The sequence below is a fragment of the Tetrao urogallus genome (genome assembly GCF_951394365.1).
Source record: "Tetrao urogallus genome assembly, chromosome: 19".
Taxonomy (NCBI): domain Eukaryota; kingdom Metazoa; phylum Chordata; class Aves; order Galliformes; family Phasianidae; genus Tetrao; species Tetrao urogallus.
In genome coordinates this window covers 3382389-3401636 of record NC_136832.1, presented here as the reverse complement: position 1 = coordinate 3401636, position 19248 = coordinate 3382389, and the positions used below count along the sequence as shown (strand labels likewise).

The 19248-nt window shown below is 46.0% G+C and overlaps 1 protein-coding gene across 1 annotated transcript in view; it reads right to left on the bottom strand.

Moving 5' to 3' along the window:
• The window catches only part of PAPPA (pappalysin 1), a gene marked incomplete at its 3' end in the record, with an annotated part of 167341 nt that overhangs the window by 50272 nt on the left and 97821 nt on the right, over positions 1-19248 (bottom strand). The window contains exon 10 of the mRNA XM_079544568.1: positions 17581-17777. Within this exon, the coding sequence (XP_079400694.1) occupies positions 17581-17777 (197 nt within the window). The remainder of the gene's footprint in view (positions 1-17580; positions 17778-19248) is intronic.

The window sequence follows — 19248 nt, the reverse complement described above, 5'->3', positions numbered from 1 at the left end:
TTTAAGTACCACAGTCTTGCAGTGCCATCAATATGCAGAAACAAAGCTGCAAGAAATGGTAGGATTTACCCTGAAATCGCACAATGCAGTGATACTGCTTGAACCCAAAAAAAGAAAGAAAAAAAAAAAAGGCACATGCATGGCCACTGCCTTCATAAAGCCTTCATTCCCCAAGGAAGAACAAGAAAGGAAAGATGCACAATCCAAAAGACAACAGCTGCACTCCAGGACTGCTTTCATCAGAAGAATACCTGCTAACATCCACATCACTTGGGTAACGGATGGGGAGGGAGGCAATTCCTCATGGCCATGCAGTGTGCTGGCAACAGAGCTGTGAGTGCAACCCGGGGGGCCCAGGCAGCCTGGTGGGTGTGCGACGTGGGGAGCCCGGGGCACAGGCACTTGCATCAGGTGCTAAGTGAAGCCACGTACTTTGGGGGACATTATGAGATTTCTTTCCAAGGCTGGAGAATTAACCGAGCAACCTGATGGTGACGTGCTGTCATTACAGCCATTCCCATAAGCAATTTTCCTGATTATTCAAACAAAATGAAAACCTTGAAGTATAATGAGGGTATTAACGGAGGTGCTTTTAATCTTTCAAAGTCCTATGCCTGCTTGGTAGCTGTGTGAGACCTCTTGGTCCCAACAGGCAAAGTCAGTGCAATACAAAGAGAGCCTGGGATGCCTGGGAACGAGAAACCAGATTGGCCAAGAGTGAGGTAATCACTTCTATAATCTGAGTCCCTCAAGATCCAGCACAGAGGAATCTATGGGCAAAACATAAATCAGCTTTAATGGGCTGGAAGAAGATTTTTAGTTTATTTATTTTTTAAAACAACTGTGACCAAGCTTCATTGAGGCTAGCCAGTGGATAGTGTTACATTTTACAGCAGAGCAAGGCTTTACATAAACTATCTTTGGCATTTGAAATCCAGGCCAGCAATTCGACATGTACCATTTCGCAATTCTCCCTTCTTGCATTTTCAGCAGCCTGTCTCTTGTTGGGAGCGTGGTTTTTATTTTAATACCTCTCCAGCTAGGGAATTTATCTTACCCACATCTGCAATTTATATGGTCAGAGAGCTCTTTGACATGAACAAAGGTCTCATTACTTTTATGTGATTTTGTTGTTATATCTCCTCCATCTCTACTGCTCCAAAAAGGTGGTTGAAACAAATAAGATTCCTGACGTTCAGTGTGTTTTAAGTGCCACTTGATGGATGAGTGAAAACCTGTATTAAAAACTCACCCGAACCTTCACCAAAAGTTTGAATCAAACCCAAAATAAACCCCTGCTGAGGTGGATTGGAAATCTCTGATAACTTCTAAATGCCTTGTTTGATTTGTGTGCGTGTGCGTGAACTCCAGCACTTTCTGGTTCTGCCTGAGACTATCAGCAAAAACCTGAGCATAAAGAGCCTGTGTTGGAGGCTGTGCAGCCTTGGGAGAGTGTTCTGATTCCAGCAGGTTTGACTGGCTCCTTCCTGCTGAGGCTGATGCATTGCTCCTCAGTCAAGGGATTCCAAACAGCGCTGGGGTAAAGTGTTCTTCCATGAGAAGAGTATGATTGGCAAGTATGAGGAACATCCAACAGATGCGATAGTAAGAGTGACTTCGAGAGCCTCTCTTACACTAGCTGCTATCCAGCAAACCCACCTGGTGCTAACATATTCCTTGAGATTTTAGTAACAACCTGATTAGATAAATGGTTCCAATAACCTACTCGTGGCAAACATATCCCCTTTTCAATTCTGACAAGCAACTGAGTGTCACTGAACAATGGCAAAGTTGGAACCACTTGCTCAGACAGCCCTTCACACCTCTGCCTCCAGGGCATCCCTAAAGATGTCAGCAGTGTGAAGGCATCTATTACTGCCATGCCATCACTCCTGAGCCACAGTTGAGCAGTATGGGACAGCTGCATGCAGGGGGAAGAAAACGCACAAGAAAGGAGCAGTAGGAGATAAAAAGATTAGAAAAAAAGCATCTCAGTCCATTTCAATGGCCTGGAAGACAGCATCACTTCTCCTCATGGCTACAAATTCAGGCTTAGGAGAAATAAATTATTTTCTAACATCCTCCTGTTTGCTACAATGATGAAAAACAGCAGTTAAAGCACCTGACAGCTGCGGAGGGAAGAAGGGATAGATGTACTTTTCATTTCAGGGTGTTACCACACACTAAAGTATTTGCTTTGAAGAATGACGGAATCAGGCAAGACTCAAAACTTCACTCACTGGGGCTTATCCAGGTTCTCAGCCCCACACAGCAATGAGAACCATAGGAGTCCAGTCTCTGTTCCAAAGTATTTGGGGACTATTTGTGTCTACTTACTGGAAGCCCATGCCATACCCCTCCCTAGAAAGCTGCTTTCAATTAAAAAAGTTTATGTCTGTTCCTTTCAGAGGTTCTAATCCAGCTCGTCTCCCACCCACACACTTTGTACACAAACATCGAAAGACAGAATGAGCGTGGCCAGAGAGCACTGTGGGATCTTCTCACAAGAGGGAATGCCTGGAGGATTCCCTTTGACTGATTTACACAGCCCCCTGTCAATCACAGGGACAGCATGTTCTTCAAACCGCCTCTCCTGTTTTCCTTCTCTCACTCAAGGGGACCAAAGAATGTGTCAGCAGGAAGGGAAAAGTGATATATCAGGAGTGCTCAGTTCATTGCCACATCTAAAAAACATTCAGTATTGCAACCAGCTTCATTTCCTCATAATATTTTTTCCCTCCAGGTAATGCGGGAAAATTTGTTGAAGACCAAATTTCGGAAGGCAGCCTTGTGAATATTGGTCCTCGTGAATATTGGTCCAGCCATCCCATGAGTAACAGGTAGATTGCAGACAGCACCGCAGGATGTTCCACTGTAAGCCCACACCAAGACCAGAGCAATGGTGCCTGCCTTTGGCCTCACAGGTTCAAAGTTGGAAAAGAGCTCTAAGATGACCAAGTCCAACCCCAACCCACTCTCACCATGCCCACTGACCGTGTCGCTCAGCGCCACATCTCCCACCTCTGAGGGCAGTGAATCCACCTCTTCCATGGGCAGACTGCTCAAGATCACTCTTTTGGAGAGGAAATTTTTCCTAATATCTAACCTGAATCTCCTCTGGCACAACTTAAGGCATTAGCTCTCATTGCATTGCTGCCATGAAATGCCTTGTTGTGTTGGAGGGTCTATTGCCAGCACACCACGTGTTAAGGATCATCATTCCTGAGGGCTTGGCACGTGGTCCTGGGTACTGGGCTTCTCCAGCCCACATTGGTAAAGTGAAAATGATACTGCCCCACATCACAAAGGTATCCTGAAGGTAAATGCCATTGCCCCATCTCTGGAGACATTTAGGGCCAGACTGGGGCTCTGGGCAGCCTGACCTAGTGGCTGGCAACCCCACCCATGGCAGAGGGTTGGAACTAGATGATCTTTAAGGTCTAGACCAACCTAAGCCACTCTGTGATTCTATGATAACCACAGAAAAGGTGCTCAGACGTTATGAAGAGATGCATGCACGTGAAGGAGATGCCTCCCACAGGAGTGGGTTAAACACGCATCAATGACATCCGGCCCTGTCCTTCCCATTGAGCAAGCACAGCCTGACACCGCAGGCTTTGCAGACACTGGAAGTTCTCAACTCTCACGTCGTTGTATCAAAATAATCCTAAATGCAGACAGGCAAAACTGCTATTCAAACTGGGACGCTGCCCTGCTCAGCGCTGGCACCCGCGGTGGGAGCGGACGTGCCTGTCTGCATGCCCGCAGGCGCTGAGCACAGCAAATCTGTCTCTTCCCCAGACCCATCTGTTCCCCATGGCAGGGCTTTCTCCAGACCATGTCTGCAGGCTACGTATGGCTGGGAATGGCCATCAGAAGTGTCTGTCCATCAGACAGCAAAGGGGGGACGTGGCTATTGTACCCCAAACACCACACTGCCGCCTCTCCCTCCCCATTCCTGTTGCCACTTCTGCACTGAGACAATGCTGTGGGTTTGTCCCATTTGCAAAATTGTAACCCCAAAACAAACAGGAGGAGGATCCACTGATAAAACTCACAGTAGCATCTATTTGTGGAGCACAGAATGTCCCAAGTGAGGCTATACAAGCACATGGAAACACTCACACACCGATAGGAGATCTGTGGAGGCACAAACAGGCATTCTGTTTGAAGATCCAGCTGAAGAACAGATTTCGACTGTACTAATGAACCCTAATTAGCCTATAATTTTTAGCATTCAGCTCAGCAGGATGTTATTTATATTTAACTCAACAAATACCAGAGCATCTCAGCCATGACACATGCATCATTTTAACACATCCCTTTTAGATGAAACCCTCCTCTCTTCACTGCCAGAAATGGAGCTGACCATTACCCAGACATTTTATTCTTCAGTATGCTATTATTCTTGCAGATCTAAGGTCAATTTTTCCCACTGATGGTGCAGTTGCTAAATATCAGAAAGGTTCCTGCCTGCTCACTGCCCAGTATTACAAGGCAGCTTGATTGCCACATGGACACCCCCAGTTTGCCTGCTGCAGCACAGACCTCCAATCTGTTCTGAAAGCTGTTGCACTGCTCTCCTCATTTCGGCTGGGAATTGGGTTGGAGTTACAGAAAAAAAAAAAAAGAAATTGCCCATATTAGGGAGCACTGGACCATTAAAAAGGCCACCATTTGGGTTCCAACAAACACCACAAAAATCAGCCAATTTCCAAGATCATTTCAAACCTCTAGAGCCCACAGAGCTCAGATGGAAATTGTACACAAATAGTTTGATATACAGGACTTCAGAAACTTTGCTCAGGATTTTCTCCAAGGTTCTAATCAGACAGCTTGTAGGACAAATGTCCTCACTAGTGTTCTGGATATGGTATTTCCACTCTTTTAGATTTTCCTGTCAGGAGATTCAGGTCAACACCTGGCTGACCAGCATAGAATCACTGAGGCTGGAAAGACCAATAATATCACCTAGTCCAAGCATCACCCCATGCTTCTGACTGCCCTGGCCACTCAGTGCCACATCTGCCCTTTTCTTCAACACCTCCAGCAATGGCTGTTCCTCCACCTCCAGTCAGCATTGGGTCATTTCACGTCGGCTTCCTAAATTTAAGGAAAACATTCAAAGTTATTTTATCTGAACTGGTATCTATGCATTACTTTTCTGTGCAGAAACCATGGATTTACAACACTCTGTAATTGCAAACACAAGGAAGAAAAGCAAAACAGATTCAGCAGCACAGACTAAAAGTGTAAAATCATGAAACTTGTGTCTTCTCCCATTCAGTAGCCTTCTATTCATCCTAAACAGCAACTCTCCCTGATCTCTGATATTTATAAACTGCAGCTTCTACTCCAAACCTCTCCTGGTCCTCTGTGCCTGATTTGTTTGCAGCAATGCACTTGTTGAGTAGCGGTACTTTTAAAGTGGCAAGGAATGAGTCTGAAACACAGCCTGCCTAAATTCTGTGCTCTTTGTCTGTTTTTGCCCGTTTTGGTTGGGGTACTTAGAGGTCGGAAGGCAAAAGATGAAGAACTGTAGTGTGGTTGCTTTTCTCCAGGACAAAGGCATGCAGGCAGGTGATTAACAGAAAAGCTGTATCAACTGGAAGCTGATAAAACTCCCGAGGTAACACACTGATGCTGTATTACTCCCAGATTCAGTTGGCTCAAAAATAAGGGGAAATTGCATCTGTCCTTTTACCTGTGTAATGAAGAACAGGATCTGGTGGTGGGATTGAGAGGCTGGCTGTGTCTCGTGCAGGATGGAATAAAGCCCCACTGCCACTTGCTGTGTCCAGTCTCAGCACAGCCCCCTCCCATTGAATCTGGAGCAACTGATGGTGTCTGGATCTTGCAGGCCTGGCATTCAATTAGCCTGTTACTACAGTTTGCTTAACAAAGAACCACAATTTTCAGCTGAAGGACTGGCTGGATTTTTTATTAATTGAGAAATGACCTTTAAGTGTGTGGAAATACCAATGCTGGCATCTGTAGTTTGCGTGCAGTGTGACAGGATGATAAATTCCTCTACTTATACAGTAAAAAATGATAGTGTTCATTACCAAAGGGAAAATTTTCAGGGTAGAGTACTGGATGTAACACAGGGCTCCCATTCAAAAATGAGTGGGAGATGCAAGGGCTATTTTATTTTGTCATGTAAGTTGACTTAATTTCAGGAAAGCAAACGAGAGCTGCAGGGATTTCCATCAGATGATGGCCCAGATTGCATGTGCATTCAACGTGTGTTATTAACTTCAGCTCTCTCTCAAAAAAAAACGCAGTTATTTCGCTTCCAAAGAGTCCGTATAAGCAATGTAGTTCAGATTTTAAATCAAGAAGTCGCTGTTTAAGCTCTCCTTTGAATTTCTGTTATCTCCAAACTCAAAGCAAACTTCATTTAAAACAAATGAGTTAAAAATCAAAATCACACATGGTATACCTGAAAAAAAAACAACCTGTATATCAATTCTGACTGGCCCTCTCCCAAACCCACACTGGCTTTGACATCCAGCCAGGTGTAATCAAAATACAGAGGATGCTAGCTGGACCTGTGGAAAAACAATATGGAGTTTTAACTTTACAACAAAACCCTAACCAGATGATCTCTGCGTGGTTCAAAGGATCACCCCAAACACATCACCTGAGTCAGGGCCAGGAACTATAGCAAAACAGCAAGAAAAAGAAGGGGATTTAATAACCAACTCATCTTTTGCACAGGCTCACAAGTATATACTACCCCTTGGAGCTCAGGGGGACAATTAGCACTTGCTCTTGCCTCGTTTTCTATTCAGCAATGCACAATGAATGGGTGCAAAGGCAAGTGATAACTCACAGTGCACAGCAACACAGAGCACAATCTTATAAGAGGCACATGAATGTGCAACTGAGCCATTTTCCTGCCATGTGCTCCTGGTTATTCACACCAGGAGCTTGCTCTTCCTTCAGCACAGCGACACGACACGCAGGTGCTGCTCTCAAACAACAGCACTTTGCTCCCAGCGCTGCCAGCGTTTCACCTAGAAGGATTAATTCGTAGAATTAGCCCTGAATGGCACTCTCCTATTATATTCAGACTTCTAAATACGCCCACTGTTAGAAACAGCAGCCAAACGCAACCTGCTGGACAAACAGCATGAAGAAACAGCAAACAAACAAGACCTCATACTCCACTTCTGTGAACATCAGTCTCATCAAAGTTGATTGACATTTCCAACCTGCAGCAAAAGCTCCGTCTACAACTTCCACGTCGTTGCTCACCAACGTGTGAAGGCATTATAGACTGATAAGTGCTTTAGCAGACTGTATATCCATCCACTGGAGAGTGAGGTTAAACAAACACAGTAGCCAGAACATTATTGTTGGCTGCATCTCCGGTTCCAAAACTGCCTGTCTCTCACTTGAACCATCCCAGTCCATTGCAGCAAGTTGCTGCACAGAGCTACGGGCCAAGGCTGCTCATGGGGGGGCTGTGGTGAAGGAAAACAATCCCATCCCATACATTTTCACCACTGAGGAGTACAGCAAAAGGCTTTCTTTTTTTTTTCCTCCCCCCTTTGATGGCAGTATTTCATTTGAGAGCAGCTGGCACCAAGAAATCAAGCTTTTAAATGCAGAATGTGTGCCACGTATTGGGAGGATCTTCAGTGTAGTTTTTTATTGTTGTGCTAGTGGATTTGACTCACTGGATCCATTGTAGCTTCGCTAGCTTGGCACTCCTGCAAGGCAAAGCAGGACCGAGCTTGTTACAGTCTGCTCCACAGTATCCCCTCCTTGCTACCCGAAGCAGGTCCCATAAATTGACTCCAATGAAGGAAGCAAGCAGCTGGCTGGACAAAGCCCCAAAAGCAACAACAACAAATCCCAGAGAACTTCAGCTTCACCTATTCAGAGTATGGGCACACAGAGATGCCTAGAAGCACTCGGGCAGCGTTTCTGATACAAAGATAGAGGAATAGGAATAAAAAGCTAGGCAGCAGCTGCCACGAGGTGTGGGACAGGTGCCACTGGAGCAACGAGGACACTGCTGAGCTTTGCCTGTGGCCACAGAGAGCAGCCAAGCAGTGGTTAATGTCAGCTCCGACCACATGATCGCATACAGGAAAGGTCAAAAGAGTGATTTTTCACTTGAAAACATCTGTGTGTTTAAAGAACAAAACTTTCTCATGTGCAGAAAACTAGGGGCTTCCAGCGCTTTTGTTTCCAGAGTTAAAAGTTGTGTTTTTCAGCTTTCTTTAGGGTTAGGGACATGTAAACACACTGCACAAACCACACACAACCTTCACAACAAAGCACTTCCCCAGGCAAGAAGAACTGGGGGTGCCAAGCCCCCCATCCCCATCTCATTTTCTCTCTCACTTCAGCTCAGCTGTCCCTTGCTGTGCTCCCAACCAGACACCATGTTGCTGGCCTCTCCTATATGAGGACATCCACATGCCTCCAATCCCAAGGGTGGAGGCCTGCTCCGGCCTGTCACAGGCTTTAATTGGTCACATCTCAGGAGATGATGCACTGGGAAGAGGCTCCAAGTGTAGCAGCAATGGGAAGGCTGCAGCAGGGCTTGCAGGGTGCCGGCACAGGGAGCTGCACCTACACTCCAGCTGGGCTCTTGGTTCCCTACCCATCTCCTTAGCTCCAGTTGAGACTAAACCAGTATGCAGCTTGCTTCGCTTAATACCAGAAGGCACAGTCTGTGGTATACAAATCAGAAGGTTCCCAATTGTTTACCCCAGTTTTTCCCCTTGCAACGCTGAGGTAGTGGAGCTGCTGCCACACAGTCACATTTCACAGGGTGAGCAGGGACTGTTGCTTCCTCCAGCCCACACATCTGCAGCCATGCAGAGCCATGGGTTGAGGATCTGGGGAAGCCCACCACCTCCCTCTAACTCCAGTGCAGACCTGGTTGCTCGGAGGACCCCTGAGCTCCAACAGATCAAACCAGGAAACCACTTGTCCTCCAGCTGCTTTCACTGAGCTGCCATGGTGACTGAAGGACAAGCATCACCTGCATGGGAAGCTCACAGCTTCCTCAGCTTCACCACCTGTCAGGAACTCACAGCTGCCAGATCTCAGCCTTTTCCACCAGAAACAACCACTAGGACAAAGGAAAGCTTCCATATAGTGAGGCCTTCCTCTTCTAGTAGGTGAAGGTCACAGTGTGAACACAGTGCAGTGCTCAGGAAAAGGTCTGCTTTGCTAGAAGGCAGCTTTTCAAATACATTTGGATGGAGAAAGGTGAAGAGAAGGGGTTAAATAGAGCCTTCAAAAGCATCTTGCTCATTAGGAATCCAGTAGCAGCTAGATGCTAAGGCATCTCCAGAAATACTAAACCACGACTTTCCCAACTAAACATCCAAACACACCTTGGAATTTGGCACTGGCTGCCCTCATAGGATTTTCATTACAGTTATTTTTTAATACACTCCACCAGGACAAGAGGGGCCCAGCTGAGGGCCGGTGGGGCTGTGGGCAAGTGACGGGGACACACGAGGTCACAGAGAATCAAACCTGCCTTGCATCCCCTGTGCAACCTTGACTAAGTTATCCCCAAGTCATGCTTCAGCTTCTGTGTCAGAAGAGGGACCTGTGATGTTAATTACCAAAGCAGAGGACAAGAAGAACCTCTGCCCCAAATGCTAAGAATAAGCAATGACCAGCATGGCTGGCAGCTTGATGTTCTGCTGAAAGGAGGGCTTCTCTCGGGGAGCAGGTACATGTGTGCTGATCATTGAAACAGCCACATACAAAGTGGGTGAATCGTGTCTGCTTACCAGATTCACCACTGAAAAGACCTCAGAGGAAATGGTGATTCTTAAACTTCATGGGCAATTTTTATGAAAGAAGAATGTTAAACTGGGGTTCCTCAGCAATTATGGCTCCAACGAAGGCAGTGTGCTCCAGGAACTTGAAGCAACACTGGAGTTTATCCAAGGGGTCCCCAGCTCAGGGTTTTTATTTTTGAAAGTCAGGTGAGGACTGAGGGACTGACTTGAGGGACTTTCTAACATGGCATGCCTTGAGGACAGGGCTGGATAAGCACTGTCATCCAAAAATCATGCCTTTTAGAGACATCTTGAGATGAACACCCCAAAATTGAGTGGCATTCAAAATATGAGGCCTCTCATGACAATGTGGACAAAAATGCCTACAGTACTCCGAACAAGTAGTGCAGACAATCCTCCATTTAAAAGAAAAAATAAATTCCCTGCTACTGGCATGAGAAAGTTTACTTTCAGGCTTAAAGAAATGATCGTGTGGTTTTGAGGATGGCATTCCGTTCTGCTGAAGAATAGCACCCTGCCTGCCTGTCTATCTGTGGCTTTGTAGCTACATTACAATCTTGGAGAGCTCTGTTTACATATTTTACATGTTTTCTTGTGCAGAACATGAAACCAAATTACATAGTAAAGGACGTTACGGTTTCACTCCTGCACACGCTTTTCCACCCTCTCCTTCCAATCACGTTTTAATTCCATCCAAAATAATTGACTGGGTATTTTTAACTGTGCTTGATTGACTGGCAATCCTTCAGGCAGGTTTGTTTGCTGTTGCATAGGGAAATCATGCAAAAGCTGGAGAAGCTACATGCCAGGGGGGTAGGGAGAGGACGGCCAGGGCGGGGGTGGGATGAGAAATGCCGAGAACCCTTCATGCATGAACAAAGCAGACGTGTCGATGCATTTATGCAAAATCATTCTGCTCTGAATGGAGAGGGACCCAAGACAAACAACCCGGATGGGATGCAGGAGAGCTATCCCACGCTTATGGCTGGACATGCTCTGCATCTAAAGGATGGTGAGCAGCAGAAGCAGACGGAGAGACTGGCAGGTTGAGGGGCAAGGGCCGAGGAGGGGGGTCTCCTTTCAGAGCAGTGCATGCTAACGAGCACTGCTGTGGTTGCAGGGTCCGGCTTTCCAGCTCGCTGATGCCGGGGGGTCCGAGCTGTTTTCAATTACAGCGTGTAATCTGGGTGGGCGGCTGGGTGTACAGCAGATATCATAAAATGGTAAGTTACTTCCTAAAGAAGCACATAATCCTTTACTATTATCTGGGACAATATTCCTTTCTTGCCTTTCTTCTCCTCGCCTCTAGCAATGACAAATGGGATGGAATTCTGCTCTCCTTTAGTTAATGGTACACGTCTCCTGGTCCTGGGAAGAGGCAGCACCAATTTCCGGCACCTGAGGATTTTTGGTTTGACCTTCGTCTCTGAAAAGGTCAGACCGAACCTCTCAGAGAGTATGATCACTGCTTTGCTCTCTGCATCATCCTTTGTTTCTTTTATCTATTTTCTGTACTGTACACAAAGGGAACACAGTGTACCAGCCCCTGGTACTCACTGTTCTTTCCCCTTAGATGACTTGCATATGTGCTCTTGAAAAATTATTCTAAAAACTAGTGGGGGAGGGGAGTGGAAAGAAAAAAAATCCCTTGAGTGTTTGGCAAAATTGCTTGGAATCTCCTCTGACATCTCATTGTGTTCTCTCTGTCCTCCCCTTACACAAATCAGTCAGAGGCTATGACATCAGGCATGGGGTCTGCTGGTACCACTGCCATGAGCACAGGAGCACTGCAAGATGGGATGCAGGGGTGAGAGGAAGGGATCCACCGTCCATCCCAGCAGGAACAGGCAGCCAGGTGATGGGCAGCATCCCCTGCTCTTCAGCCAGCTCTGGATTGCCTTTAAGGGCAACACTCTTTCTCAGCCATCTCTCTGTAGCTGGCTCTTTTGTCAAGCTATCCCATTTTTCTCTTTTTTTTTTTTCTTCCTTCAGAAAACTGAGATCATCTACGAGCAGAAGCCACAGCACAGATGTGAGCACACATCTTTGCAGCATCCCTCACCTTGGCATGAACCCTCTGCATGGACCACATCCTCCAACGAGGCAAAGCAGCACGTGAAACACGTGAAGAAGGACCAGTGGAGCTCCCCAGGCAAACAACATCACCTCGTTTGGCAAAAAAGATTGCAGCTTTCCCAGCAATATATGTGGGAAACAAGGTTTCTAGCTATTACAGCAAGGAGCTGGTGGAAGAGTTTTCCAGTAATTTTGTAATGGGAACAAAAGGCCAAACTGAGAGGATAAAATCTGGTTAATTCACAAACAGGATGATGTGAAATGGCTGAAAGAACTAAAATGCAATGGATGTGTTGATCCCAGAACCCCCTTCAGGTCTGTGCTCACAGACACGGCTCTCAGCCAGCCCTGAGCAGTTTTCTTTTTATCCAAGATATGAGCAATGCCATTTCAAGATCTCCTGAACTTCCTGGTCCTGGGGACACGTGGGCCTAACAATGCCCAGTGCCTGCAATGTCTCTTAGGGAAAGCGAGGTTCAATACTCAAACAGTTGCTTCACCTTTCTGCTCCCTGATTTTCAAGTCTATTAAATGGACTGGAAACCAGAGAACGTGGCTGTGAAAAGGCTTAATTAATCCGTATTCACTGAAAAGATATGAAATATACCATAACTTAAGGCAGTGCGTTCCCCAGAGTTCCCCTGCCTGAACTCATCCGAGCTTTGAGCTTAGGGATGCCCTTCCCCAGCTCCTGGTGAAGGAGGCTCTGCAGTATCTGCGGGACGGCTGAAAGAAGGACTCAGTTTTGGGCTCCCTTGAACTAATTTTTGACTTGGAAATTCTCTGAACTGTGGTGCATGAGCCAGCACTGGAAATGTGCTCAGACGAGTACAGCAAAGCGACATTCCTCTTGCGGCAGCCTGTGCAGTGTCCAGTTCATCTTTTTCCAGAACTGGTCTCTGATCACTCATGGTTCCTCCATTAATGGTTTTTCTTAGCGGGATTTTGTACTCAACCTCCAGAGATCAGCAGTTCAAAGCCTGGCTCAGCTATAAATAACAAAGACATTTGCGAAGCAAATCATCTTATTAAAAATGGGGATCTTTTTCTCTTCCACCAACCACAATAAAACCCTTTACCGTTGAAGAGCAACAGGACTTGGCTGTGAATGGGGAAGTTCAAAAAGGGCCACTTGCAGAGCCGACAGACAGACACCCTCCCTCTTCTCAGCAAGATCACCCCAAAGGAAAGGAATGGCTTCTCCATTAAAAGTTGCAGGTTTCCTCTCTCCCCACTCCTGTTCAAGATTGCCCTATTTGCTGGCTTTGCCGGATCTTTGGGGAATTATCTTCAGAGTTATATTTATTAGTCAAAGTAAAACTGTGTGGCAGAGAACTCCATCATTTTTCTCTTCAATTTTGTCACAGTATTTTCTTACCAGCCTTGAAGCTTTTGCTCTGCCATGCTACTTCTTCCAGTATTCAAAATATTTTTGTGCTCTCGCCTTCTCCTTTTGTTGGAAAGTTCAGGTATACTGCAATTGCTGACATCTTTCTCTGGACAGCTGAAGACTATGTTTGTTGCAGTGAGTCTAGATGAGTGCAATTGTGGGAACTGCAATAGGGGCAGGAGGGGGCCTCTATTTGTGGGAAAGATGTAATAAGAATCCTCTTCCACAGCTTCTTACTCCATAGCAGCCCCTGTGGGGTACGCAGGGGGAGAGCAGGGTGTGTTAGTGTGGGAAGAAAAATGAATCCCAGGATCTGTGCATCCAGCAGCCTCAGGAAAGAGCCCCCTTTTCATTAACTGTGCCTAAGACGTGCAGTTCTTCCTGCACAGGGGAAAAGCCAGTACTGACAGTGATATAGGAAGAAATATACATATATATAACTATATATATAGTATATATATAGTGACTTGAACAGCTTCTGTGCAACTGGGAGGAAATACAATGAAAGACAAAGCTGCTGGGGGACTGCTGCTCAGAATCACCAATGTAAACACCAGCTTTCAAGTCTTGATCACATGCTGCTGTAACAGGTACAGAAAGGTCATCAATAAGCCACCTAAAGATCCATCAGTGCCCTCCTATGCTCCTCTGCTATAAATGCCATAGAGAAAACTATAGATAAGCTATTCTCCAGAGGCAGGAGAGGTCACCAGCAAGAGGAAAGCAGCAATGGCATCTCTTCCCAGGTCGCTCCAACCAGTGTGCAGTGGGATCATGGAAACTGAGTCCACCAACGCCACAGCAAGAACAGGACAGCCATCCTGTTACAGTGCCCACACACCACACGTTCCTAATTAGCAGCCCTCACTGATGGATCTTCACTGGTAATGGTAAAGCTGGGATCGAGCATGGAGACCAATGGCTGGCATTCTGAGCCCACGCTTTGCCAGGCTCAGGAGTGCTTTACATGGTGTAAGAAGGCCACATCCTCCCCCTCCTGCTGGTGGTGAGAAGCCTGACCCTGGCTGGATAGGAACTGGTTGGACAAACAAGTCCCGGGGGACTTCCAGTAGTGGCAGCTATTCACAAAACAGATCAGTCGGAGTGCCCTTTGTCTGCCTATTTATGCCGACTGGATCTGTCCTTCAGCTAGTATAAATCTGCCCAGAGCTACTGCCTTTCTGTAGTCCTTGCCAGCGTACACCAGCTGATGACTTAATGCTAGCATCAATAATCTTTAGCACAAGAAAAGCCCTGAGAAATAAACAGAGCTGCAGAAAACCCCACACAACCAGTCCATCAACACCGATAATATTTCACACACGGCGGATGGCAAGGAGAGGCTGTTTACAAACTCACTGCAAGAGCAGCAGGGAAAAGAACGGCCCGGGAGCGTGCACAGCCCTTATTGCTGAATTCCTCCTGCAGCTGATAACAGGTACTGAGGATCTGCGGAGGATGTCAGATTAGAAATCAAGCTGTAAAAATACCCTGTGCTGGCGCTCGCATTTCTGTGCTGGCGTGATGTTGCTGACTAGTCCTCTCTGGCTTTAAATATGATGCTGTCAGTACTGTGAATATTTCTTAATCTGCACTGAAGAGTGGCTGCCAGGAAAGTAGAAGTGGCCGTCTATCAGCCTTGCCTGTGCAGAAAGAGTGATTGTCTGAAGGGGGGCTCTCTGACCTTTTCATTTTTCAAATGTGTATCTGTTTGCCAAGAGCGTGTCATTTGTAAGCATTTTGTTGTTCAAAACAAATCTTCTACTGCAAACTTTTTTCTCCTCCTGTAGTATGATGCCATTCTGCAGCCTCATGTGAGCATGTAATGAAGATCCACCTCAAAACAACAAGCAAGGGCATACGTCCTGCTCCTAAAGAACAAGAAACAGGCAATGTCTTAAGGAACTGTGCAAACAGGGCCAGGGTGTTCAACCTGCAGAAGGAACCCTATGAGATCAAGAAAGTCCACCCCAGCTTTTGCTCATAAACCATCCTCCAAGAGTAAATAAGAGTAAATAAGTAGATATGGCTGAGATGCACCACAGTGAGATACGTGGAGCTCGGAAACAGGATGAGCAAAACTAATGCAGAAATACAGCCATGCAGAGTATTGGGTCTCGAGATAGCTAAGGATGAGAAAACGTTTTAAATTGGGAAATACATCCTTAAAATGCTTTCAAGTGCTTTGAGAGTGTCAGATAATTATGAGAAACAGGGATGGCTAACAAACAAGCAGCTTATGTATTCTGTACATTACTGCGCACTGCACTCAAACATATCTTTCATGGCATTCCTGATGAGAAGCCAACACAAATGCCACTCTGATTAATCAGGAAAGTACCCAGCAACAACATGAAAAGTTTGCACAACACCAGCAAGCACACAACCTACTCTGACAGATATCTGGGTAAAGAAAGGTGCTCCTTTCATCAATACAAAACCCCCTAAGGCTCAGTGCTTGCGCAGATAATGAAGCCAAACATGTTTACACACCAGTGATCATTACAAGCGGTGATTAGAGGAGATGCTGGGTTAATTTTCATCTCAAGCACTCCGCTAGGTAACAGCGATGACCTGCTGCCCCACCTCACCTCCCCAGAGCGACAAGTCAGGTGCTCCTCCACAAGCTGCAAGTCTGCCCTGTTCCTGGCGAAAACAAAGGCTTTCCCAACATGTATGATTAAAAAGGTCAATGAACCCCATGTGCCCGCCCTGGTGTAATACAACCAGCTGAGCTAAAGCAAAAATTCCTTTTGCTGGAAGTAAATAGCACACTGTTATCTCCCCAGGGCCCAGCCAATAACAGGAGGCATGTTCTCATTCACTCCGCCAGTGTGTGATATGCTAGTGCTCTGCCTATAAATACAACAGCTTGGTTTCCTTGTTTTTTTCTTAACAAGGCTGTGACAACTTCATCTCTTCTGGGTACAACAAACATGCTTGAGCTGTAGGGACACAGCAGGGCTTTCTGCTGTGTGTGTTCACAGTGGTGTTTTCTCCACCGCACGACCATATGCTGCCTACTGCACAGTGGCTGCATTCCTACCAGAGCACGAGGAGAAAATGAGGGCAGAAAATCACAGTGGGATGGGGACAGAGGGCTCAGGGACACGCACATTCAGCAGCACCTGAACTGGAGACAGCAGACTGTGGTACTACAGCCCACAGAGCTCCAATCAGAACAAAGTGACGAAGGCATTGGTAGGGGTCCAGAAGAAAGTTCCTTTACCAGTGTGAAATAATAAATGAGACCGTGATAAAAAGGCAATACTGGGCTCAAGATTCTGTCTTGGTACCATGCCAGCTAACCATGCTTCAGACCTTTAGAACTGACCTGGTCATTAATTTGTTACAGACTTGAGCAACGTGAACAAGGCCACATCTCTTGGATAAAGATGTTTTCTCTTGCAAGCCAAGGGGAAATGCTTGGTGTTTACTATTCACAGAGAAATCCGCTTGTCGTATCTGTGACATTGCTTTCCTCTCTGCACTGCCCACCCAGGACACCTCCCAGATAACCAGACTGCAAGAATAACTTGGCTGCATCAAATCCAAAGTCCATCTGATTCACTGTTCTGCCTAGCAGGGGGCAATGGTGGATGCTGAAGGGAGAATATACAAAGTAGCTCTTGTATATGATGATCCTTTTCTTGCTGTAGTCTCAAAAAAAAAACCAAAAAAACAAGCAATGCCGGCTTTCTTAAATCAGAGGGTTGCATCTGGGCTGTTGCATCTGCATCGTGTACAGCTCTGTTTTCTAGGCATTTATCTAACATCTTTTTGAACTCATTTGGATCTAATTCTCTCAGGGAGACAAAAGGTAAAGTTATGGTAACTGGGGCTATTTATGTTACAAAGGAGACATGTAAGAAAGGGGTTAAAGCTAATGAATGGCTTTGGGAATGGAAGGGACCTTTCTCAGAATAGAACAATAGGGTGCTTTTATGAAACCGGGAGGCAGAAAACACAAAACTATTAAAAAAGAAAGAACACTCTTTTGTATTATTCTACATTAGCCTTCAGAACTCATTGCCACAAGATAGAACCCTGTGCTGGCAGCAGAGAGCCTGCCTAGTCTTTTGGGTGGCGATAGTTTGCTAGAGGTGACTGCTACACAGCTTACTGTGAGCAGAGCAGACTTCAGCCAGTTTCCAGATGGATGACTGGAACAGAATTTCAGCTCCATCACTACTCAGAAAGAGGGCAATGGCTGTCAACTTCCTTGGTGAGCTAGCGGGCACACATGAATGTTGACCGTCTTGTTGTTACATTCATCAATGTCCTCGATGGACTCCACTTTCAAGGGGAGGTAACAGAGTCTGCTTCCCTTACCTGCGTTGCTGCTGGCTGACCGATGACCACCCAGCCTGGGCACTGCTGGTCGCTGTGATGAGAGACGGAGACGTTGGAAGCCCACTGATCGAGGAAGCCTTTGGGAGTGTAAACGCCACAGTCTTTGATGCTGGTCATTTGCTCAAATTCCTCGCATACTCCATCACCATCGTGGAAATAACACCTGCTGGGTTCATCTGCCAGAAGAAACCAAAGAGGAAAAGTCACAACACGGCTACATGTCTGTGGCTTAGTTGCTAGGATCTGATAACACCAGTGGTGCATCTGCTGGTCCAGAGCACTGGGAAGTAAAAGCGTTGGCCAATAGAAGGTGATTTTAAGGAAGCTCATCAGGAACAGCTCATTTTGTTATTGGGCAAAACCCTCAAAATATTCCTTACAGTAAGAAATTTTCTGCTTATTTTTGTCTATCGCTATTTAAAAGGATGGGGAAGGAAGAAAGTAGAGATTAAAAACACACAAGAACAGAACGTGGGTATTGGCATCCATTTCCATCCCCGACTTGGATGGAAAAAAGCCAGCAGAGGTCTGGTCTACAACATTTCCCTTTTTGTTCTTAAAAGATATCCGCAAAACAACAACAGCGTCTGTGAATTTAGAGATGGTGAAAACAGCCAAGATCACAGCCACAGCAACCAAGGGCCACGCAGATCAGTTTGTCCAAAGAGCAGACAGAGTATGCATCGTGTGAGGGTGAGCTTGCCACATACGCACACGGCTTCAACCAACGTAACTCAGATCTGACCTGAAAGGATCAAAAGCAGCAGGAGACTTTATTATCCTTGTCCATTTATTCTGTGGCTTCTCTAATGAGACTACCAACAAAGATGCCAAATTTTTGAGGTTGTTTCTCTAACACTGGCCCATTAAAAACTGAATCAAGATCCATCTACTCTTTTCAAACAGACTGCGTAGCAATAATGACTTTCAGTCATTAGAGTACTCTGTGAAATGGAAACCTTTGACCTGTTGGTATCCTATTTTGTATTGTATTATCATTGCCAGTCCCCAGAGGTATCCAGTTCTGACAGCCTGTTGTATTTTTGTCTGGCAAATAAGCCTGCTGAAAAAATCATAGGAAATTAGCCAGAGCTGCAAGCTGGACTGATGGAAACGATCCCCAAGGACAGCCCTGTTGGTAGCATTGGACTATCTCAAGCTAGGTGTCAGAAAATCCAACGGCTGCTCAATTTTGAGCTACTTCCAAACTACGAAATCCCCTGTTTATTTTTCATCATAGTTTACTCAGTGAAATACCATCATGAGCCAGAAAAAAAAAAAATAATCATTTTATTGAGATTCAATTATTTAATGACTTTCTCTCCTTTTCCACCCCCTTCTTCCCAGTCCTCCGTGCAAAACTGCAGGTCTTTGAGAGAGTACGAGTTTGAAAGAATGAAGAAGCCTGTCAGGGAACAATGTAGCCGTGGTTTCATTTCATCACAACCTCTGCAGCCAACTTGCATACGAGGTAAGCGTGGGGAAGTGTGTACTTGCTGGGCCAGCACTCGGAGCTGGCGAAAGTGAGCCTGGAAGCTGTTCAGCAGTGTGAGCACAGCTCTGTGTCTGAGGTCACATTCAAGGGGTGGCCAAACTTCTTAACAAGTCATCTTAAAATCTTCACGTGGCCAGGGGCCACTGAGCATG